The sequence below is a fragment of the Ornithorhynchus anatinus genome, chromosome 13 (genome assembly GCF_004115215.2).
Source record: "Ornithorhynchus anatinus isolate Pmale09 chromosome 13, mOrnAna1.pri.v4, whole genome shotgun sequence".
NCBI lineage: Eukaryota > Metazoa > Chordata > Mammalia > Monotremata > Ornithorhynchidae > Ornithorhynchus > Ornithorhynchus anatinus.
The window spans coordinates 24,518,086-24,541,669 of NC_041740.1; the positions used below are offsets into that span (position 1 = coordinate 24,518,086).

At 50.6% G+C, this 23,584-nt stretch overlaps 1 protein-coding gene across 6 annotated transcripts in view; it reads left to right on the plus strand.

Moving 5' to 3' along the window:
* Positions 1-23,584, plus strand: part of SRPK2 (SRSF protein kinase 2) — a 150,819-nt gene that overhangs the window by 123,213 nt on the left and 4,022 nt on the right. For 4 of the 6 annotated variants that reach the window (XM_029077500.1, XM_029077502.2, XM_029077501.2 and 1 more), the window contains 9 exons: positions 2,788-2,953; positions 6,336-6,361; positions 8,855-9,107; positions 13,000-13,488; positions 16,873-16,973; positions 17,568-17,675; positions 21,383-21,452; positions 22,404-22,496; positions 22,836-22,928. In XM_029077500.1, the coding sequence (XP_028933333.1) occupies positions 2,788-2,953; positions 6,336-6,361; positions 8,855-9,107; positions 13,000-13,488; positions 16,873-16,973; positions 17,568-17,675; positions 21,383-21,452; positions 22,404-22,496; positions 22,836-22,928 (1,399 nt within the window). The remainder of the gene's footprint in view (positions 1-2,787; positions 2,954-6,335; positions 6,362-8,854; positions 9,108-12,999; positions 13,489-16,872; positions 16,974-17,567; positions 17,676-21,382; positions 21,453-22,403; positions 22,497-22,835; positions 22,929-23,584) is intronic. The other 2 variants (XM_029077503.1, XM_029077504.1) reach the window with 2 other exon arrangements.

A 23,584-nucleotide genomic window follows, 5' to 3' on the forward strand; every position in this document is an offset into this window, starting at 1 on the left:
TAAGAGGGGTGAGACATTGTAAATTTCAGGTAAGAGAAGCAACTGAATATAAGCTTGCATTGTTCTCCTCCCAAATGTTTAATACAGGGCTCTGCACGTAGTTAGCGCTCAGTAAATGCCACTGATGATGAGGAGGATATGTATGTAAATGCTGTTGGGGTGGGCATTGGGTGAGTACCCAAGTGTAGGAAGAGGGATTAAGGGAAATGGTGAAGCAATAGGAAGAGAAAATAGGGTAGTGGGGAGGAGAGCTTAGTCAGGGAAAGCTTCCTGGAGGAGAAGCTGGCTCAGAACTTCTGATCTGAACCCGTAAAGGGCAGCACCTTTTAAATCTTGAATTATGTCCAGTTTCAAGCCCCTGGTGGTTCCCTTTTTTTTAAAATTTACTTTTTTAATGATATTTGTTCAGTGCTTACTGTGTGCTAGGCACTGTTCTAAACACTGGAATAGACACAAGGTAATCAGTTTGCACACAGTCCATGTCCCACATGGGGCTCACAGTCTTAATTCCGATTTTACAGGTGAAGTAACTGGAAGCACTGAGTTAAGTGATTTGCCCAAGGTCACACAGCAGATAAATGACAGAGCCAGGATTGGAACTCAGGTCCCTCTGACACCCACTTATTTAAATCTTTATTTAAACATTAGCTCGTAACACAGTGCAGTTCCCCAAGGAGAAATATATTGCTGTTTCTCTGGGATCTTGATTAAAATCTCTCTTCTAGGTAAGCCCTGATTTTGCATAATTTATTTATTGGCACACCCCATTTCACCGCCTTCCCACTTCAAGACCTGTGAGTCACTCTTCTCCTCCACAGTTTCCATCTAAATGATCTACATCGAAGCCCACTCGAAGCAAATTGGGGTGATTTCAGTAATGATCCAGCCAGATACGCACCCGATACCAGGTGGTTTAGTAAAGCACTAGGGCAGGAAAGCTGCAAAAATGATAAGAGGACTTGGAAAATGATCCGAGTCATAATTGCAAATCTTTTCTGAAGTTGAGCAGTTTTTTGGAATGCCACGGAGTTATACTCGCTCGTGCCCCATACAAAACTAAATCAGGAAAATGACAGAGATCTAGACATATGTGTTAATATGTGCTTACTTTGAAGACTGGAAAACATTTTCATGTTTCAGGGTACCCTTAATGGGGGTTGTGTATGTCATACGGAAAAAATGGGGTACAACTCCAGTGGGTATTAGCAGCCTGCTGGCCTGTCGGCCTCTTGCTGTACCCAGAAATCGGTGCCTGCTAAACATCTTTGATGTTTCAGGTTCATACTGCCCTTTTTTTTTTTAATGGTATTTGTTAAGTGCTTCCTGTGTGCCAGGCACTGTTCTAAACACTGGGGCAGATACAAGCTATTCAGGTTGGACATAATCCATATAATAGTAATAATAGTACTTATTAAGTGCTCACTGGATGCAGACCCCTGTACTAAGCACTGGAAATGAGACACAATCCCTGTCCCTCAGGGTGCTCACAGTCTTACAGTAAAAAGGGGAAGAAGGGACTGGAGACATATAAGGAATGATGAAACAATAAAGCACTAATTCAACATAAAAGACAAGGGCAAAAAGACAAAAAAATTAAAATCAGCATGCTGTGGCTACAGCAGCAGAATTTCAGGCTCCTCATAGCTCGGCAGCCGCCAGTCATCCTGAGGCTTTGTTGAGGCCTTGTAATAATAATAATAATAATGATTGTGGTATCTGTTAAGCACTTACTGTGTACCAAGCACTGTTCTAAGCACTGGGGTAGATACAAGGTAATCAGGTCGAACACAGTCCCTGCCCCACATGGGGCTCACAGTCTTAATCCCCGTTTTACAGGTGAGGGAACTGAGGCTCAGAGAAGTGAAATAACTTCCCCATGGTCTCACAGCAGACATGGGACACAGCCAGGACTAGAACCCAGGTCCTTTGACTCCCAGGCCCGTACCCTTTCCACCAGACATGCTGCGGATGCTGTTTTCTTTCCCGCCAGGTAGGTGGGAGGCAGGACGGGATGGAGTCTCCTTGGTGGTGGTACCGGAGAGGCAGCATATCTGGCTGTCCAGTGCAATGGAGGGCCCTAAACCGCCGAGAGCAAGTGGCATCAGCTCATAAACCCATGGCCCAGATCATACATGAAGCTCACAGTCTTAATCCCCATTTTACAGATGAGGGAATTGAGGCACAAAGAAGTAAAGTGATTTGCCCAAGGACACACAGCGGACAAGTTGTCCCGGCTCCTCCACTCGTCTGTGTGACCATGGGCAAGTCACTTCACTTCTCCGTCCCTCTGTTTCCTCATCTGTAAAATGGGGATTAAGACCGTGAGCCCCATGTGGGTTATGGACTGTTTCCAACCTGATTGGCTTGTATCTACTCCGGTGCTTAGAACAGTGCCTTGCCCAAGTGCTCAGTAAACACCATCAATTGATTGAAGAGCCGTCTTATGTTATCATTGCTCAAGATCTCTTCAATCTGTAAACACAACTAAAATCTCACTGTGCACACAGTAAGTGCTCAATAAATACAGCAGTACAGTGCTTGGCATGTAGTAAGCATTTAACAAAGACAGTTTTCATCTTCACCAACAGAGGTTCCTCCAGGTCTTAGGACCATGGCAGCGGGAGTGGTGCTTGTGGTCTCCAGCAGAAATGAATTTCTCATTTGCCGAGTTGGGCGGGAGGCACAGGGGGAACAGGGCCAGTGCCTTTGGATGTCAGATCATACCCCTTCGGGCCATACAAACCTGATTACTTTCCATTCCTTCCTTCCCATTTTTCCCGGAACCAGGTCCTGCAGGGTTTAGATTATCTGCACAGCAAATGCAAGATCATCCATACGGATATCAAGCCAGAGAACATCTTGATGTGCGTGGACGACGCCTATGTGCGCAGAATGGCGGCCGAGGCCACGGAGTGGCAGAAAGCCGGGGCTCCTCCCCCTTCGGGTTCAGCAGGTGACGGGATCGACGGAGACATGTCGGGTTGTAGGGGCGTGGAAGCCTTTTCTGAGGGAGAACGGGGGCACAGATTAGCATCTTTCTAGACCAGGGACGGCGTTCCCGGTCGATAAAGCCACCATGGGCTTCGGTTGAAGGCTAATGAATGGAGAGAGGTATTCAGAGCTCCAGAAATGCCCGTCAAGTCCCCTTTTCTCTCCCTCTGGGGGTTGGTTTTGCCAATCCTAGGGGAAGGAATTTCACGGGAGACTTTAGGGCTAGCTGGGCCACCTCCATCCCCCTGTGGTTATCTTGGGAAGGATTTCACCCAGGTTGTTTTCCCACTCCTGAGGTGATCTTTTCCATGAGGAAGAGGCAGCCATCCTGTTTGGATTTCCTGGCGTTTAAGGGTCAGTAAACTGGCTCTCTAGAGGGCAGGATGCTTTTCCCATCGCCAGCCTTGCTGGAGATGTTAAGGCCTCCAGGAGCACAAATGGAGAAAGCCATTAGGTGAAACTTGGCCCAGAACATGTCTTGGTCTCTCACCCTTTCAGGAGGGTGTATCTGGTGCTGGGTGGGGATTTGACAGTGGAAACACTGAGGGAACCGTGCTGTGCTGCTCCCGGGTTATCGGAAACAGGTGGATGGGATTTCCTCTTAGAGGGGCTGAGGCCTATGCGGTGATGACGTGTCATATGGCTCCATCGGTTCTCCAGCCAATGTCCAGGGAGGTGGCGGGTGCGGGGAGGAGAGGACAGACTTTTCCGGGATCCAGTGAAACTTATTAAAGTCCAGAAGGGTTTGGTCCACACCCCGGACTGCCCGTTTCTGGGGAACAGCTTCCCGGAAGGAGGAGTTTCAGTCCTGCTGTCCAGGGTACTATCTGGTTCCGAAAAATCCATTGGTGGCAGCAGGACTTACTCTCTTTCACCCTCTTTCTGCCACTGCAGACGCTGCTGTGGGAAGAAGCAGCATGGCCTAGTGGAAAGCAAACAGGTCTGGGAGTCATAGGACCTAGGTTCTAATCCTGACTCCACCATTCGTCTGCTATGTGACCTTGGACAAGTCACTTCTCTCTACCTTTTCCCTCATCTGTAAAATGGGGGCTAAGACTGTGAGCCCCACGTGGGACGTGGACTGTCTGGCCTGATTCGCTTGTATCTACCCCAGTGCTTAGCACCTAGTAAATGCTTAGCAAATACCATAAAAAAAGAACAGTTACCCTGCTGCCTCTCTGTGAAGTCCCGGGCCTCGCCTTAGCCCCTGATTGGAGTCATCACCACCATCTCAGTTGGGAAGGATGGCCAAGCTCCTGGCCTTGCTGGCTACCAGCTGAGGTCAGCTGGCAGGAAGGGACTCCTCTGCTCATTGCCAGTGTGGGCTCTTTCTGAGTTTGTGGGACCTTGAGGAAAAATTGCAGGAGCTCTAACTACTTACATGGTGAGCCCCACTGTGTTTCATCTGAGTATACTGTATATCCCCCAGAGCTTAGTACGGTGCTCAGCATATAGTAAACATTTAACAAATATCACAGAGTCGCCAGACTGTTGTCAGAGTTGTCCGGGCTTGACTGCCAAAGACCGTGGATCAGGCCCACCCAGAAACGTGACTACAGACCACAGCAGGCAAGAAGCAGTGTGGCCTAGGGGAAAAAGCATGGTAGTCAGAGGACCTGGCTTCTAATCCTGGCTCTGCCACCTTGCCTGCTGTGTGACCTCAGACAAGTCAGTTCATTTCTGGGTCTCAGATCTTTGTCTGTGAAATGGGGATTCAGTACCTCTTCTCCCTCCTGGTTAAAGTCCAAGCCCCATGTGGGACAGAGGCTTTGCCAGACCTGATTATCCTGTATCCACCCCAGTGCTTGACACACTGTAAGCACGGAGCAAAAACGATATTACTATTATTATCCTTGTTGAGCCTCATCTGCAAGAGAAGTACAGGGAACAAGCATGAGACACTTTCTATGGTGTTGGACCTTACCGAAGCATCTGCCAAGCACTCAGTACAGTTCTCTGGACACAGTAAGCGCTCAATAAATATGATTGAATGAATGAATCTGACATCACTGTTAGACCTGCGCTCTGTCAGTTCATAAAGTTTATCTGCGCCAAATAATTTATCAAGATCGATCAATTAATCAAGGGCATTTGAGAAGTAGCGTGGTTTAATGGATAGAAGATGGGCCTGGGAGTCAGAGGGCCTGGGTGCTAATCCTGGCTCTGCCGCTTATCTGCTGTGTGACCTTGGGCAAGTCACTTCACTTCTCTGGGCCTCACTTCCCAATGAGAATTAAGACCGTGAGACCCAAGTAGGACAGGGACTCTGTTGTCCTACCTGATTAGATTGTATCTACCCCCGTGCTTAGTACAGTGCCTGGCACGTAGTAAGGGCTTAACAAATATTTTTTTAAAATCCCAAGAGGGAGAAATGAAAACATCTGCAGACACTGGGGGTAACCAAGGCAACAGTACAGCTGGGGTTAGTCTTTTCCTAGAGATGGGGTGGAAGGAACTAGCCAACTCATCAGCCCCCACGCCACGCAATGATAAAATGTCCCGATTTGTAGTGTGATCTTGGAATCCAAAGGACAATTAGATAGATGGAGGCTTTTTTGTAAAGGTTTTTATTAAGTGGTTTACTATGCATCAGGCTCCATACTAAAAGCTAGGGTAGGTATAAATTAATCAGGTCTGATACAATCCCTTTCCCACATGGGGCTCACAGTTGTAATCCCCATTTTGCAGATGAGGGAAGTGAGACCCAAAGAAGTCAAGTGATTTACCCAGGGTCACATATAGCAAACAAGTGGGGGATCTGGGATTAGAACTCAAGTCCTGTGACTCCCAGGCCCTTGCTCTTTCCCCTAGGTAGGCCAAATTACTAAATACTTAACTCAATGCCTAGAAAAGTTATGGGCCCCTGGGGCTGAAGGGATGAATGTTCAATTTGTTCAAGTGCCAGAGAGATCTCAAAGGCCAGGCCGCACAAGCATTTTCACCACTTCCTTTGGTTCCGCCCTGGGAAAAGGACTGGAGGGTTCCTCCAGAATCCAGGGTGCTCTGGAATAATTTCCTGGGCTGCCGGGGCCACTCTGAGGATGGCTGCTGTTTATGGGAAGGCTTGTTGCTCCCAAAGGCGAAAGAAAGGACGTGTCTGCCGCAAGGCTTGGCCCCACCTGCATTTTGGACAGGCTCCTGTCCCCTCTTGGCAGCATCCGCTTTCTTCCAGTAGGGTTGAAGGTGACGGGCATGGGATGGGTCAAGGGGATCGGCATCCTCTGAGCAGAGCAATCCTGCTGGAATCCGTTCAGCGTAATCTAAATTGAAGTGTTTTCCCGGTGTCAAAATACCTTCCTAAAAATGCGCTCTGTAAACATCAATTTTCTTTTATTTCATTTTAGTGAGTACTGCTCCCCAGCAGAAGCCTGTAAGTATTAAACCTACTATTTCCATTTAAAGATTACATAATGGCCTCAGGGATTGGTGCTCGCTGTTTTTCCCTAGTGACTGATGACCTTCTAGCCAGGGGCAAATTCTTCTCTCTGGTGTCCCCGAGGGGAGAGCTGCATGTTCAGTTTGTGGTCATCCTTCTGGGTGGTTGAAGTAAGCTGTGGGTGACCATAAACTTGGCTTAACCTTCATTCCTCCGTCAACCAGTGGTATTTATTGAACGCTTAGTTTGTGCAGGGCACTGTACGAAGCGCTTGGGAGAGCATAACACACCAGGGTTGGCAGACACAATCATGTCCCACAAGAAGTTTACAGTCTATAGAGTCCAGCTGCGTGTAGAAGCTCCTCCCTTCTGGTCTGGTGGAAAGGGATGGGAAATGGGAGTTTAGAGGGCCCAGGCCCAGCATCAGCCCTGGCCTGGGCTCGGGTAACTTCCGGTCAAGTGACTGACTTGTCTCTGCCTCAGTTGCTTTGTTTGTACATTGAGGATGCTTCCATTAAATACCTTTGATTGACTGGGATGCTTCTTGACCCTTAAGGATGTTATGAGGGCAAAATGAGTTAGGGAGAGCCCAGAGTGCTTAGGAAAAATAAAAGTAGAGGTCAAATTCAAGTATTATACCACATTTCACGCTGCTGCATCTCCAGCCTAGTTGGGATAACTAGGACTCCACCAGACTGGAGTCGATCTCTCTCCCTGCCCACAACAAGCTTACTGTCTAAGATTCCATCTGTGAATCTCAGATGACCAGCAGGCCCAGCTCTGGCTAGTCCTAAACCGGGAATTCAGCTGGAAAAGCCTGGACCTGGAGACTGGATTGCTCGGCCTCTTGAGTCCTCAGCGTTGCTGGGTCTCTGACCTCCTGATGGCACCACACCATTTGGGCCCCGGTTTGAGGGGTTTCAGGTTCTCTGGGGGGATGGAAGCTATTGCAGTGCCCTGGGGCTGGTGGGACTTGAGAAGCTGCGTTGCCAAATGGAAAAAGCACAGGCGAGGGAGTCAGAAGGACCTGGGTTCTAATCTTGATCCTCCCCTTGTTTGCTTTGTGACCTTGGTCAAGCCACTTCACTTCTCTGGTTCTCAGTTCCCTCATCCATAAAATGGGGATAAAGACTGTGTGCCCCATGTGGGACATGGTCTACGTCCAACCTGATTAGCTTGCATCTACGCCAGCGCTTAGTATAGTGCCTGGCATATAGTAAGCTCTTAATAAGTACAATTTTTAAAAAAACAAAAAACAACAAGGCTCAACTTGGATGAGTGGACCTGTTTTTTGGACAGTGTTAAAACTTTCATTCCAATCAATCAATCAGAGGTATTGATTGATTCTCCCTCTTGCATTTCTTTCTGTTCATCGGCAGCAACTGAGGTTTGGGGCCCAAACCAAACCACACACCCGAAGCAAGTGAAGTGGCGGGGAAGGCTGTGGCTCAGAGGAGGCAGGCAGCAAAGCATGGCAGGGGGAATCTGGTGGGCAGAGAGCTAGAGATGAAGCAGGGTCCGTCGGGGGAGACGGACGGGAGGGGGGCCGAATGGGTCAAGGTCTGGATGCGGGGTACGCAGAGACCCTCGTGGGATCTGGGAACTTTGAACTGGGGAAGAAACCGGTTCAGGCTCCTTCCTGTCAGCTGCAGCAGATGGCATAGTTCACCTCACCCAATAAACAGTTTCTGACGTTCCCTCCTTCCCCACCCCGCTGAATCTCAGAGGTTGGAAAATAAGTGAATGATGCAGGAAGAGGAGAAGGAGTGATAAGCACTAGTAATAGCATTAGTAGTGACAAGAACTAGTTAGTACTAATAATATCAAGAACTATAATTAGTAATAGTAATGACAAGAACTAGTTGTGAGTCGCAGCATTTATTGAATGTCCAAAGTGCAATGCATGTACAGGTGTTTGGGAAGAACAAAAGAGAGAAGTAACCCATTCCCTGCCCACAAGGAATTTACACTTTAATACTTTAAGCTTCTCTGTACCTCAGTTTCCTCATCTGTAAAATGGAGAATCAGTGCTTATTCTCCCTCCTACTTAGATTGTGAGGCCCCACGTGGGGCAGGGACTATATCCAACCTAATTATTTATATCTCCCCTGCGCTTAGAACAGTGCTTGACACATAAGTGCATAATAAATACAACAGTAATAATATTGACAGAGTAGGCAAGATAAACAATTGAATGTACAACGAAATAATCATATGCCCCAATGGGCTAAGAGAATAAAGTCATAAGCGTTAGAGAGGGTCGATAGGATTAGGGGCCAGGAATTCATTGGGGAAGGCTTGTTGAAGGGGGTGGGATTTGGGGAGAGGAGTGCTATAGGCAGGGAAGGCATTTGGGAGGATTTGAGGGTGCAGTCCAACTGAGAAGAACTGTGACTGTCCTGTGCCACCAACCTGGATGCTGCCGGGGGCGGGGAGGTACCGACAGGAACAGTAAACTTGACTGGATGGCATTTGCTTAAAATGTAGGTAGGGAAGATCTCCAAAAACAAGAAGAAGAAGCTGAAAAAGAAGCAGAAGAGGCAGGCCGAGCTGCTAGAGAAGCGCCTGCAGGAAATCGAGGAACTGGAGCGCGAGGCGGAGAAGAAAAAGGTTGAGGAAAACGAAGCAGCCCCCGAGCCCTCCAACGAGCAGGAGGAGGCGGCGACAGACTGCCCGGGACCCAAGCTGAAAGCGGCTGGGCTGGAGGAGCACACGGACCAGGAGCCCACCAATGACCAAGGTGGGTTTTGTCTGGGGCCTGGCAGAGACCACTTGGCGCTGTGGCTAATTGGTCCCTCTCTCTCCTTCCTCGGGCTTTCTTCCTTTCCATCCGTCCCTCCATGTTCCTCCTGTCCCGTGCTTCTCCCAGCCCTCTCCCCCTCCTGTTAGGATCCTCCTTCCTGCCCTGATGCTGTCTTCCTATCTCTTCTGTGCTCATCGGTGGGTTTCCTCAACTCTGTGACCTTCAGCTGACTCTACCCCCATCCATGACTTTTTCTTTGATTTCCCCTCCTGCCCAGCTCCTTCCCCCCATTTCTGTACCTGTCATCCTCCTCCCCAACCTCCTCTTTCTCAAGTCTCTTCCCTTTCCCTCCATTCTCTGTCTCCCCTCCCAGATTCACCTCTTCCGGGCTTTGCCCGGCCCCCAAACCATCAACTGATCAATCAGTGGAATTGATTTAACCCCTGCTGGGTGTAGAGCTCCGTACTAACCGTGGGAGTGCAAAATTGAGGTGAATGACATGGTCCTTGCCCTCAAAGATTCTACATTCTAACTGGGGAGGTGGGCTGACGCAGATTATTTGCAAATAGCGGAGGCGGGAGGATGAACTAGGAGACAACTCCTAGAGAAGCAGTGTGGCCTGCTGGAAAGAGCATGGGCCTTGGAGTCAGAAGGACCTGGTTTCTAATCCGGTTCTGCCACTTGTCTGCTGTATGACCTTGGGCAAGTAACTTCCCTTCCCTGTGCTTCAAGTACCTCATCTGTAAAATGGAGAGATGGAGATGGGGTGTTCTGGGAGAGATGTGTCCATGGCACTGCTGTGGGTCGAAGACTCGACAGCTTAAGACAAGACAAAATGGGGATTAATACTGTGAGTACCATGTTGGACCCAGACTGTGTCCAACCTGATTACCTTGTATCTATCCCAGCACTTAGTACAGTGCCTGGTACATAGTAAGCGCTTAACAGCTACCATAAAAAAAATAGTCTATGTAGGTTGAGAGACACCACTGATTTGTATATCTTTATACAGGCAGACTTCAGGATGCATCCATAATAGGGCCTTAGTATCATGGGGTGTGCTTGCCCATACATTTCAATTCAGTACAATTGAATTGAATAGACTTCCAATCAGTCAGGTTCCGATTCAGAAACAGCTCTGCAATGACCACTGAACCCTACAGGTATATAGAAATGACCCTGTAGATATCACTCCTCACTCTCCCTTCCCCTCAACTATCCCAGGGACTTTCTAGATTGCCATGTCTCTACCACTGGGGCGAGGGGGCAGGGCGGGACCCAGGAGTCAAGACATCTGGAACATCCGAGCCAGGGTCTTGGTCAGTTTCCTGTACCCCTCCTGCTGTCAGTGATGGTGCAAGGCTTGAACACTGGGGGAAGCGCGTTGCAAGTTGGGGATCTGAAATAGGGTGGAAAACTGCCCAGAATCAGAGTAGAGCAGGGGAGGAGGAGCCGGGGAGAGGATCGATTGACTGGCAACAGCTGGACATAACTTCATGGCTGGGGCTTACGCATCCTGAGGTATATCAGCAATTAGTTGCATGATGTATCTCTGGATTTTCCGTACCTCATTCAGGATGTAATCCGGGACGTGCCTGTACGTGGAGGTAGGGAGGGGAACGTGAGCATTAATGGGAATTAGTCTAGGATGGCTTTCTGGAGGAGGTGGGATTTCAGGAAAATTTGAAGGTGGGGAGAATTGGAATTTGGCAGAGTTTCTGGGGAGGGAGTTCCTGGCAGGGGGAGCAGCACAAGCAAGGGGTTGGAGGTGGGAAGAATCGAGAAGTAGCCATAGTGAGGAGGTGAGCTTGGCAGAAACCGGCCAAGCATCTGAGCTGGGGCGTAATGGGTGGAGAGGGCTGATGTGTAAGATGGAGGAAGATGGCGAACCGCCTTGAAGCCAATCAGAAGTTTCATCTTGCTGCAGAGGGTGGTGGGTAGCCATCGGAAGAGATTATGCCGAGCAATGCTGGAGGAAGTTGATGTAGGTGGTGGTTTTACGAGAAGAAGCATGGCCTAATGGATAGAGCAGGGGCCTGAGAGTCACAAGGGCCTGGGTTCTAATCATGGCTCTGCCACTTATCTGCTGTGAGACCTTGGGCAAGTCGCTTACCTTCTCTGGGCCTCAGTTACTTCATCTGTACAAAAATGGGGATTAAGACTGTGAGCCCTAAGGGGGACAGGGACTGTGTCCTACCCGATTTACTTGTATCCATTGCAGCGCTAATAACGGTGCCTGGCACATAGTAAGCGCTTAACATACCACAGTTAGTATTATTTTTATTATTATTATTATTATAACATTGTTTAAAGTGGGGGAGAGGCTGACATAGTCCAGTCATGATGTGATGAGATGTTTGAAACGGGCTGGTGACTGCCTGTGGGTGGGAGAAGGGGCAGCCTGAGAAATGTTGTGGAGTAGAAACAGGCAGAATTTAGCAATGTGACCCTTGACCCAATGTTCCCGCCCCAAAGCTTCAGCCTGGGAAGATAATCCTAGAAGCTGAATCATACAGCTGATATCCCTGAAGAGATATTTGGCCCAGCCGGACTTGAGGCTGTCTTGTCATGAATTAATAGAAATGAAATGGGCCAACTTAATTTTCCCAGTCCCCGGGCCCTGGAGGGTCAAAGGGCCTTCACAGCAGAGAGAAAGACCTTCCCCTGTGAGTCAAACAGGAAGATGCCCCTGGAGTGTTTGCGATTAGCCGAGCTCGGGGCGGTGAAGCGGCCCCCACCGAGGTCGCCTTTCCCCTTCATGAGGAGAACTGGAAGCACCAGAATCCCCCAAATCTCTTTCTCTCTTCCTCTTCTCCCACTCCCTTCTGCGTCTCCCTGACTTGCTGTCTTTATTCACCCATGCCCCACCCTCCCCATCCAGCCTCACAGCAGTTACGTACATATCCGTCATTTATTTATTTGTATTAATGTCTGCCTCCCCCTCTAGACCATAAACTCGCTTTGGGCAGGGAATGTGTCTACCTGTTTTGTTGTATTGTACTCTTCCAAGCACTTAGTACAGTGCTTTGCACACAGTAAGTGCTCAGTCATTTCATTTATTCATTCATTTAATCATTGCTCTCAAGCAGTCAATCATTTGTATTTATTGAGCGCCTACTGTGTGCAGAGCACTGTATTAAGTGCTCAGGAATGTACAGGATAACAGTTGGTAGACACATTCCCTGCCCACAACGAATTTACAGTCTAGAAGGGGAGACGAACACCAATATAAATGAATAAATTATGGACATGTACACAAGTGGTGTGGGGCTGGGGGGGCGGTGAGTAAAGGGAGCACGTCAGAGTGACGCAGAAGGGAGAGGGAGAAGAGGAAACGAAGGTTTAGTCAGGGAAGGCCTCTTAAAGGAGATGGGCCTTCAATGAGGCTTTGGAGATGGAGAGAGTGATCGTCTGTCGGATATGAAGAGGGAGGGCGTTCCAGGCCAGAGGCAGGATGTGGGCGAGAGGTCGGCGGCAACATAAAGGTCGAGTGAATAGGTTGGCATTAGAGGAGCGCATTGTGTGAGCTGAGTTGTAGTAGGAAAGCAGCAAGGTGAGGCAGGAGGGGGCGAGGTGATTGAAGGCTTTAAAGCCAGCACCCAGGCTCTTTCCATTATGCCACACTGCTTCTCCGGTAGACTGGTTAGCATTCTGTGGTGAAGTGGTTAGCATTCTGGACTTTGAATCCAGCAATTCAATGTTGGTGGGACCTATTTTCCCCCTGAAGGTTGTAACCTCCTTGTGGGCAGGGATCACCAACTCGACCGTATTGTACTTTCCGAGCACTTAGTACAGCTCTCGATAAAAGACCGTTGATTGATGGACGAGGGCTCCCCTGATGAGACCTGGGAATGCGGATAATCTAATTTTCCATCCGTTAACTCTTCAGGCGAAGCCGAGGACCAAGAGGAGAAAGAAGACACGGAGAAGGAAAACACCGAAAAAGATGAGGACGACGATGTGGACCAAGAACTCGCCGTCACCGACCCGACGTGGTTGGAGTCCCCCAAGACCAACGGCCATCTGGACAATGGCCAGTTTTTGTTGGAGCAGCAGATCGAAGATGAGGAAGACGAGGAGGAGGAGGAGAGCCCCAACCCTGACGACTACAACCTAGACGAGGCCAACGCCGAAAGCGACTACACGTACAGTAGCTCCTACGAACAGTTTAATGGGGAATTGCCGAACGGACAGCATAAATCGCCCGAGTCCGAGTTCCCGGAGTTTCCCACCTCACTGTTCTCTGGGGCCCTGGAGTCGGTGGCTTGCGGCTCTGCCGTCTCGGAGGGATCGACGCTGACAGAACGGGAGGAGAGTAGCCCGTCCCACGACAGGAGCAGAACCGTCTCGGCCTCCAGCACCGTGGATTTGCCCAAAAGTAAGGGCCTCCCCCTTCTTTGAGGCTTGGGGACACCCCCCTACTCCCTAGGGGAGGTGGGGGGATTAGGTGGAGGACGGTAGTCGAGCTGCAGGGACCCGCTTGGCTCCTGCAGGGACCCTCTCCGTCCCATAATAATAATAATAATAATATTGGTATTTGTTAATAATAATAATTATTCTTATTACTATTGTACTTGATGATGGTATTTGTTAAGCGCTACTATGTGCCAAGCACTGTTCTAAGCACTGGGGTAGATACAAGGTTGTCCCACGTGGGACTCACAGACTTAACCTCCATTTTACAGGTGAGGTAACTGAGGCCCAGAGAAGCGAAGCGACTTGCCCGAGGTCAAACAGCAGGCATGTAGCAGATCCGGGATGAAAACCCATGACCCCAGTCTCCCAGGCCCGTGCTCTATCCACCAGCCCATGCTGCTTCTCTGAAATTGAGTAGTCATGTGGCTGATGATGATGGGTCTTCCCTGACCCCGGGATGCAGTCACTCCCCTGGGGCCAGCGATTGCTCGCCCTGGTGGCAGTCAGGCTCCTCTTCCTCAGAGTCAGGCAGCCACTGCTCAGCTGAGACTCACCGAATGCGGAAGAGCTTGGGGCTGTTGCCGTGGCTGGGCTTTCTCAGGAGGCAGCTTGAGGGAAACGGGAAGATTCGGAAAGTGAGGGAGTCTGGGAGTTTGTGTGTGGGCAGGGGGAAGGGTGCGCTCCCGGAGTGGGAAGAGGAGGAGAAAGCTCTGAGGGAGGCAGAAACAGAATGCCTTAATCACAATTAAGTCCACCCTGTGGGAGACGAGGCAGCGGAAGAGCAACCGACAAGGTTGAAGCAGTGCGACAAGCCGGGGGGGGGGATTGGGGGACTGTCAAAGGGCTGGCTCAGCTCTCTCAGGCTGCCTGCTGACCTGTCCTGAGGGCCTGAGGCAAGCAGACGGCCTAGTCAGGAAGCGGGCTAGAGGACGGAGCATTTGGCCTCGGCTTCTGAGTAGTGGGACGGGAGGGTTCGGAAAGAGCTGGGCCAGATGCCAGGGGAGAGGAGCTAGCTTGCGAAGTGCTTCTCCAGGCCGAGCCTCTTTCATTTATTCATTCATTCAATCGTATTTAATGAGCGCTTACTGCGTGCAAAACACCACACTAAGCGTTTGGGAGTAGAACAACAGACACATTCCTGCCCACAACGAGCTCACAGTCTCGTTTATCTATTTATGTAAATAAATAGATAAATTGCCAAATATAACATATATATGTATATAACATATCTGTATATTTGTATATCTATAAACATACAGATATAGGCATATCTGTATATACATACATATATATGTACACATATGTGTTCTTGCGGCACATCTGCAGCTCCACTGACAAGGAGAGACTCCAAAATGGAGGGTGATGGGAACCTTGGAATAACCAACCCCAGATGCTTACCTTTCAGTCTTAATTTTGGAGAGGCAGCGTGGCCTAGTGGATAGAGCATGGGCCTCAGATGGACCTGGGTTCTAATCCCAGCTCTGCCACTTATCTGCTGGACAAGTCACTAAACTTCTCTGTGCCTCAGTTACCTCACCTGTAAAATGGGGATTAAGACGATGAGCCCTATGTGGGACATGGACTATGTCCAACCTGTGTAACTTGCATGTACCCCAGTGCTTAGTACCTGGCATATAGAGAAGCAGCATGGCCAAGTGGATAGGGCATGGGCCTGGGAGTCAGTAGATCATGGGTTCGAATTCTGGCTCCGCCACTTGTCTGCTGTGTGACCTTAGGCAAGTCACTTCACTTCTCTGGTCTTCAGTTCCCTCATCTGTAAAATGGGAATAAAAGACCGTGAGCCCCATGTGGGACAACCCGATTAACTTGTATCCACCCCAGAACTTAGAACAGTGCTTGGCACATGGTAATAGCTTAACAAATACAATCATCATCTCAGTAAGTGCTTAACAAATATCCCAATTGTTAATCATTATTTGGCTTGAGAAAAGAAAGAGAGAATGGGCACCACTAGAAAGCAAGGGGGAGCCTGTCCACACAGCTAGCACAAAGCAGAGGGAGAGGAAATATTGGCCAAGAGGAGGCCTTCTCAGAAGGCCAACCGCTGCCCTCTCCTCACGGTTGCTGGGAATTCATGACTCAAGGCCAGTGACCCTTAATCGCCCTCCCTAAGGCCCCCATTGTGACAGACAGACCTTATTAGGCCCTCCTGTCTGGAGCCAAGGCATCAGTCCCAGGGTCCCACCCTGGCCCCGCAAATAGGGCAGGTCCTGGGGATCAGGAAGAGCCCCAGCTTTTGTCCCCCTCTGGATCGCCGACCTGCTGTCGCCCCACTGTCGGGGGTGGGGGCGTCAAGGCCGGAGCTGGGGCCCAGGATCCCCAGCCCCGACCCCCTGGCCAGCTCTGGCCACTCAGAGGCCTGCCTCTCCCTGGGCCTTTTCAGTCCACAGGGGCTTCCTGAGTCCTGAGAGGCTGCCCCCCACCCCCACCCAGGGATCTGGTCTGAGCTGTCCATGGGCAAGAGGAGAACCTGCCGGGAAAGCACAAGCTCAGGTTTGCAGACAAATTCAGGGCCCAGGACATTGAGGGCACCTTCGTTGCAGCTTTGAAGCTTTGAGCTTTGAAGTCAAAGTGTTAAACTTAGGTGAGAAAGCTCTTTTCTCCCCCCCCCCCCACCTGTGACTTGTGAACACAGCAGCTGGTTTCCTGGTTTCTGCTCCAGGACTCAATTGTCTTTTATCTGCTATGTGGCTTTAGGCAAGTCACTTTGCTTTTCTGGGCCTCAGTTCCCTCATCTGTAAAATAGAGACTAAGTCTGTGAGCCCCATGTGGGACAGAGGCTGTGTCCAAACCAATTTGCTTCTCTCCATCCCAGTGCTTAGTACAGTGCCTGGCACATAGTAAGCACTTAACAAATACTGTAATTATGATGATTATTAGGGGCAGCGATGCTCCTCCAGCTGGGCCCTGGGATCATCAGGCTTGAGGCACACCCCATCCTTCTCGGAATGGCTGCCAAGGCCGAGGATGGGCCTGGGCCCCGGCCTTTCAGAGAGGAGTGGATGGGACCCCACTTACTTGGCCAGGGGGATCCTGAGGAGCCAGCAGGGTTCCAGTACTGGCCTGGGAGCAGGCGTCAGCCAGTCAGTCATATTTACTGAGTACTGACTGTGCAGAGCACTGTATTAAGCACTGGAGAGAATACAACAGTAAACAGACATTCCCTGCCCACAGTGAGTTTACAGTGTAGAGGGGGATACCTGGACCTACTGGGAGCCTCCACCCTGAGGCCCAACTCCCGAAACCGGCGGCTTGGCTGTGCCGGCCCCTCCGGGCTTCCCAGCTCGGCCGCCCGGCTGACCGTCCTGCCCTTTGCCTCCCGCAGCAAAGACCCGCGCCGCGGACTTGTTGGTGAACCCCTTGGACCCGCGGAACGCCGACAAGATCCGGGTGAAAATCGCCGACCTGGGGAACGCCTGCTGGGTGGTAAGTAGCGGCCTCCCTTCCCACCCCAGAAGAAAGAGGCAGGGCCCGGGGGTGGGGACAGGGTTCTGCCTTGCCCACTCACCAACCTTCTCTACGTATGTTTCAGTCCCCAGTCCCCACTGCTTTATATTTCTAATGTGAGCCCCTTCGAGGGTCAGGCACTGCATCTAATTCCCACCTGTGTATTCTTTCCCAGTACTTAGTACAGTGCTTTAGACTGTAGAGCCTCCCTCTAGACTGCAAGCTCGTTATGGGTAGGGAATGTGTCTGTTACATTATTATGCTGATGTACTGTACACAGGAAGCGCTCACTAAATACAATCGCATTTCATTCGTTCAGTCATATTTATTGAATGCTTACTATGTGCAGAGCACTGTACTAAGCCCTTGGGAAAGTACAATACAACAATAAACAGACACATTCCCTGCCCACATTGAGCTCACATCTAGAGGGAGAAACAGACATTAATATAAAAAAATGAATTACAGGTATGTACATAAGTGCTGTGGGGCTGGGAGGGGGATGAAAACATTTGACTGACTGACAGTGAGCGCTTAATAAATCCTTACTGCTGTTTCTCCTCTTGTTTGTAGCACAAGCATTTCACAGAGGACATACAGACCCGCCAGTATCGTTCCATAGAAGTGTTAATAGGAGCAGGGTACAGTACGCCCGCCGACATCTGGAGCACAGCGTGCATGGTAAGAACCGGCAGCTCCTTCGGTCTATGCCCCGAGCTGGAGGTGAGCGGGCGTTGGTTATCGGGCGTTGGTTATTGCCCCGCTTGTGGCGGTGGTCCGGGTTCTCGAGACAGAGAGGTCTGCCTACCTGGGTTTAATGGATAGAGCACAGACTTGGGAGTCAGGAGGTCATGGGTTCTAATCCCGGCTCACCACTTGAAAGCAAGTCATTTCACTTCTCTGTTACCTCATCTGTAAAATGGGGATTAAGAGTGTGAGCCCCCTGTGCTTGGCACGTGGCCTGGTGGATAGAGCCCGAGCCTGGGAGTCAGAAAGTCATGGCTTCTAATCCCGTCTCCACTTGTCTGCTGTGTGACCTTGAGCTAGTTACTTCACTTCTCTGGGCCTCAGGGACCTCATCTGTGAAATGGGAATTCAGACTGTGAGCCCCAAGTGGGATAGGGTCTGTGTCCAACTTGAATAACTTGTATTTACGACTGGGCTTAGTACAGTACAGAGCCTGGCTTATAGTAAGCACCTAACAGATTCCATAATAACCAAAAAAATAGGAAATGTCCAAGAAGCCCGGTAAAATAGGCTGGGAACCCCTCCCTCCCCTACCCACCGAGAATAAACCGGCCCAGGGTGGGCCCAGCGTGGCGGCTAGATGGAAAGAACTTGCAAGGAGCAGGGCGTTGCCCAGATTCTGGCAGGGGGAGGAGATTCTCCCTTGTCCTGGCCCATAGAGCAGCTTGTACAGAGGAGGGCTGCTGGCAGTCAGAGATCCTGGCAGACCCTGGCTGGCCTTTTGGCTCCTGTGGCTGCTGTTGCAGGTGGCCCCGCCTGTCCGCCCCCCCCTCCCCCAATCTCTGAAGATCCTTCAGCAGGGAGAGACCGAGAGGCAGTAGTTACGGTCTCCGGGGAGTCAGAAAATGGTAGCAGGTGGAACTCGGACTCTATTGCAATGGACTCTCCCAAGGGATCCGTCCACAGTAAGCACAGAAAAAAATTGATTGTAGGCAGCCCCCATTCCCTTCCCTCTCTCCATTCCTCCGCTTCAGTCCCCCTCTCCTTTCCTCCCTCTTGCTCCCCTTTTCTCCTTCCCTTTCTCTCTCTCCCTCTTCCTTCCCTGCCTCTTCCCTCCCTGCTTTCCTAGACCCTGCCCTTCCTCCTCTCCCTGCCCATCTGCCACAGCTAAAGGACTCTGGAAAAAAAATGGGCAATTTAGGGTGGGAGTCTGAGGAGAGTTTCTCATTGTTCCCTCAGGGCTCTCGTTCTCTGTGTGTTTAACAATCAAGTCTTTATTCAGAAATGCGGCAGGAGGGGGAAGGGGCAGCTTTTCAAAGAGCTTTTATTTTACAATTCCTGTTGTTTGGGGCTTTACCTTCAAAAGTCTCAGCTTTGAAGAACTTTGATGTGTGAGGTGTTACTCAACCAAAAAGTGGTACCTATTGAGCGTTTAGTAGGTTCGGAGCACTGTACTATGAGCTTGAAAAGACATCTCTAGCCGTAGTGGCAGTATTTTATCTCATAGCAGTATTTTATTTATTGAGTTTACTGAATGTCATACAGCAATCTAAATGCATAGGAAAGTGTAACAAAATCCATCCATCAAAAGTATTATTGGGTGCTCGTATGCAGAGCACCGTACTAAGCGCCTGGGAGAGTACAATAGAGGTGGTAGACATCCCTCTCAGATATGTGTATATATCTGTATTGTATTTATTCTATTTATTTATATAAATGTCTTCCCCTCTAGACTGGGAGCGCGTTGTGGGCAGAAAGGTTTCTGTTGTTCTGTTATACTCTCCCAAGTGCTTAATACAGTACTCGGCCCACAGTAAGCACTCAATATATATGATTGAATGAATGAATGAATAATAATAATAATGGTGGTATTTGTTAAGCGCTTACTCTGTGCAAAGCACTGTTCTAAGCGCTAGGGGGGAGGGGGCAATATAAGGTGATCAGGTTGTCCCACGTGGGGCTCACAGTTTTCATCCCCATTTTACAGATGAGGTAACTGAGGCCCAGAGAAGTGAAGTGACTTGCGAATGATGGTGGTATTGGTATTTGTTAAGCGTTTACTACGTGCCAAGCGCAGTTCTAAGCACTGCGGTAGATATGAGGTAATCAGGTTGTCCCACACGGGGCTCGCAGTCTTAATCCCCATTTTACAGATGAGATAACTGAGGCACAAAGTTAAGTGACATGGCCAAAGTCACAGAGCTGATAAGTGGCGGGGCCGGGATTAGAATTCATGACCTCTGACTCCTAAACCCGTCCTCTTTCCACTAAGCCAGGTTACTTCTATGAATGAATGAATGAGCAAGTCTAGCTGGGGAGACAGACACTAAAATAAATGAGTATTTTAAGATACGTATGTAAATACTGTGGGGAAGTGGGGCTGGGGAGGTGACCCTAGGGAAGTAGTGTGGGAAGAGAAGCAGCGCGCAGGCCTGGGAGTCAGAAGGACCTGGGTTCCAGTCCCGGCTCCGCCACTCCTCTGCTGTGTGACTTTAGGCGAGTCACTTCATTTCTCGGTGCCTCAGTTACCTTATCTGAAACCCAACCTGCACTGTGCTCCTCTAATGCCAACCTACTCACCGTACCTCAGTCTTGTCTACCTCGCTGCCAACTTCTTGCCCACGTCTTGGCTCTGGCCTGAACTGCCCTCCCTCTTTATATCCGACAGACAGTGACTCTCCCCACCTTCAAAGCCTTATTGAAGGCACATCTCCTCCAAGAGGCCTTCCCTGACTAAGCCCTCAATTCCTCTTCTCACACTGCTTTCTGCATTGCCCTGATTTGCTCCGTATCCACCCCTCCCTCAGCCCCACAGCACTCATGTACATATCTGTAATGTGTTTATGGTAATGTCTGACTTCCCTTCTAGACTGTAAGCTTGTTGTGGGCAGGGAATGTTATATCGTTAAATTGTACTCTCCAAGCACTTAGCACAGTGCTGTGCACACAGTGAGCGCTCAATGAGTACTGTTGAATGAATGACCAATCAATCGATTGGTGGGTATGGGCAACCACTGGAGGTTTCTGAGGAGTGGGGAGCCATGTGCAGAATGATATTCAGAAAAACGATCCAGACAGTCAAGTGAAGTGTGGGACCAGAAAGGGAAGAGACTGAAGGCAGGGAGGTCGGCGAAGAGGCTGATGTAGTAATCGAGACAGGATATGGAGAGAACTGGGGTTCTTGAAGCCAGGGAGCATTCATTCATTCAGTAGTATTTATTGAGCACTTATTATGTGCAGAGCACTGTACTAAGCGCTTGGAATATACAAATCGGCAACAGAGCAGTCAGGAGTGTGTCCCTGATGGGTGACCATTGGAGGTTTTAGAAGAGTGGATGGACATGGGCCGAGTGATGTTTCAGGGCTGGAGGGGAGAGAGGTTACCACAGTGTGCTTGTGACCAGAAAGGGCCAAACCGACCAAGTCCAAGAGGGTTCTAATCCCTTTGCGAAACCCTGGCCTGCCTCGCCTGGGCTCTGGTCCCAGTCTGGACTTGCATCGTGGTCTGGGCTCTGATCCTTGGCCCCGCTCCGATCCTCTCCCGGACTCCCGTCCCTGGCCGGGCTCCGATCCTCGGCCGGGCTCCGATCCCAGATCCGGGCGTTCCCCGCCGCTCACCCGGGCTCCGATCCCCATCTCATTTGGCTTGTAGTGCTGTTGGTTGGTCTGTAGCACTAAATGCTCCCTCTGCTGTCTTCCAGGCATTCGAACTCGCAACTGGAGATTACCTGTTCGAGCCTCATTCTGGCGAAGACTACTCCAGAGATGAAGGTGAGTGCTGCCCCAAGATGCCCTCGGAGGGTCCCCTTCCCCCAAAGGGATCCAGCCCGTGGGCATCGGGACATGGGTGGGAATACTCCGGTCCCGCCAGGAGCAGGGGTGGGGCGTGGCGCCCTCTTGAGGCCCACGGGAACTGTTGAAGCGCTCCCACTGCCAGGCTGGCATTCAAGTGAAAAACCTCATGGGGAATCCCCAAACCTCGGGATCCCCCTTCCCGTCCCTAGTCGCCCTCGCCCAGTGGGGTCTTGTGCCGTCTCTCTTATCCTGCCCTGGGGTAGGAGGCCCATGTCTGGGCCCGGTCTGGGCCCTGGGCGCCGGCATTTCACTGTGAGTGAGGGAGTGGAAACCGGCAGGGATTTGAAGGAGGGTGACGTATGGAACCTCCATCTTGGGCCTTTTCAGCCCAGACTCTGAGAGACCTGGGATGAGTGGGACTGGGAATCCAGCTCAAAGAGCTGGAGGTCCCGGGACTGGGCGGCGGAAGGGTGAACGCCTCCGAGGCCCCGTGGAGTTGGCACCGGGGGTCACTAGAAGTGGTGTAGGAACAGGCATCACTCAGGCCTGGAGTTCAGCTGAGAGCCCATCCACTGGACCTCTACAATAACAATAATTGCGGTATTTGTAAGCGCTTACAATAACAATAATTGCGGTATTTGTAAGCGCTTACACGGTCCAGGCACTGGGGTGGGGGGATACAAGCAAGGCTCCCCCCACCTATAAGCTCAGATGGGGCGGCGGCGGGGGGTGGCCGTGTCGAGCCCCATTCCTTAATGCGACTAACGATGCCAGAGGGAGCCCCTACCTAGTTTGCTGCGGGTGCCGTTGGGTGGCTTCTGTTTTCCGACTGGTACTAATTCCTCTTCCTTCCTCTCCTTCCTGTTCTGCCCTCCTCTCGCCCCACTGCCCTCCCCCCCTTCCCCTGCCTCTCTCTCTCTTTCGTAGACCACATAGCCCACATCATTGAGCTGCTAGGCAGTATACCAAGGCACTTTGCTCTGTCTGGGAAGTATTCTCGAGAATTCTTCAACCGCAGAGGTAGTACCTCTTCTTTTTGAAAGGTGCCACGATGCAGATAGAAATGGAACGGGTGCCTCTGGGGAGCAGAGCGAGAGCCACTGCCCCCGACTGTTCAGGTCGGAAGGAGGAGGAGAGGCCTGAATTGAGCCTCTTCTTGTGTGCCCGGGCGACCCCCTCTCCCCGCTTCTGCCTCCTCGTGAGGGGCAAAACCAAGCGGCCCCCCACCCCCACCCCGCAGCTAAAAATGCCTGGCCCGATCCATTCCTGTCTGCACCGGGGCAGTGTTGGAGTGTGCATGCACCGTGTTGATTAAACTGTTGTATGTTTCTGTTTTGCTGGCAATGTTCTCCAATGCAGATCACATAGCATTGATCATTGAACTGCTGGGGAAAATCCCTCGAAAATACGCTATGTTGGGGAAATATTCCAAGGAGTTTTTCACCAAAAAAGGTAAACGGTATTTAATGCACCACTCATTTTCAGCATAACCCTCTCCCACGAAGAACCCTTTCCCATCCGAGTCTGGGTAAGAGGCCGCCGGGGCTTTTTCCGCTAGGAAACTCCGCCGAAGACTGGACGTGGCCGCCGCCACCAAGAGCTCTCGGTCCCGTACCCATCGGACATAAGCCGCCCCACCCGGACCCCCTCGTCCTCTGTGGGGTCAGAGGAACTGCCCGGCCTGAGGAATTCTGATAGGATTTTTTGAAAGGAAACCTTGCTCCATGAGGGAGGGGCAACGGCTTCCCCAAGGCATTGGGACTCCCTGCTGAGCTCGTTTCCCACCAGACAGTGCCTTAGAGTGGTCTTTATTCAATTGATCGGTGATATTTATTGAGCGTTATCTGCGCGAAGGGCACTGTGTACTAAGCACTTGGGGGAGTACAGGGTAACAGATTTGGTAGACGTGTTCTCTGTCCACAAGGAGCTTTTAGTCCAGAGGGGAGCTTTGAACATGTGTAGCTCTGAACTAAGCAATGGGAAAGAATTACCCAGGTGAGACACCTTTTTGGCGTGACTCCGATCTGCCGCTCCAGGCTTCCCCGGATCAATCCCTTCCTCGATCCGTTGCTTCCCGCCGGCCTTTGCGTGAGCAGGGAAGAAGAGCA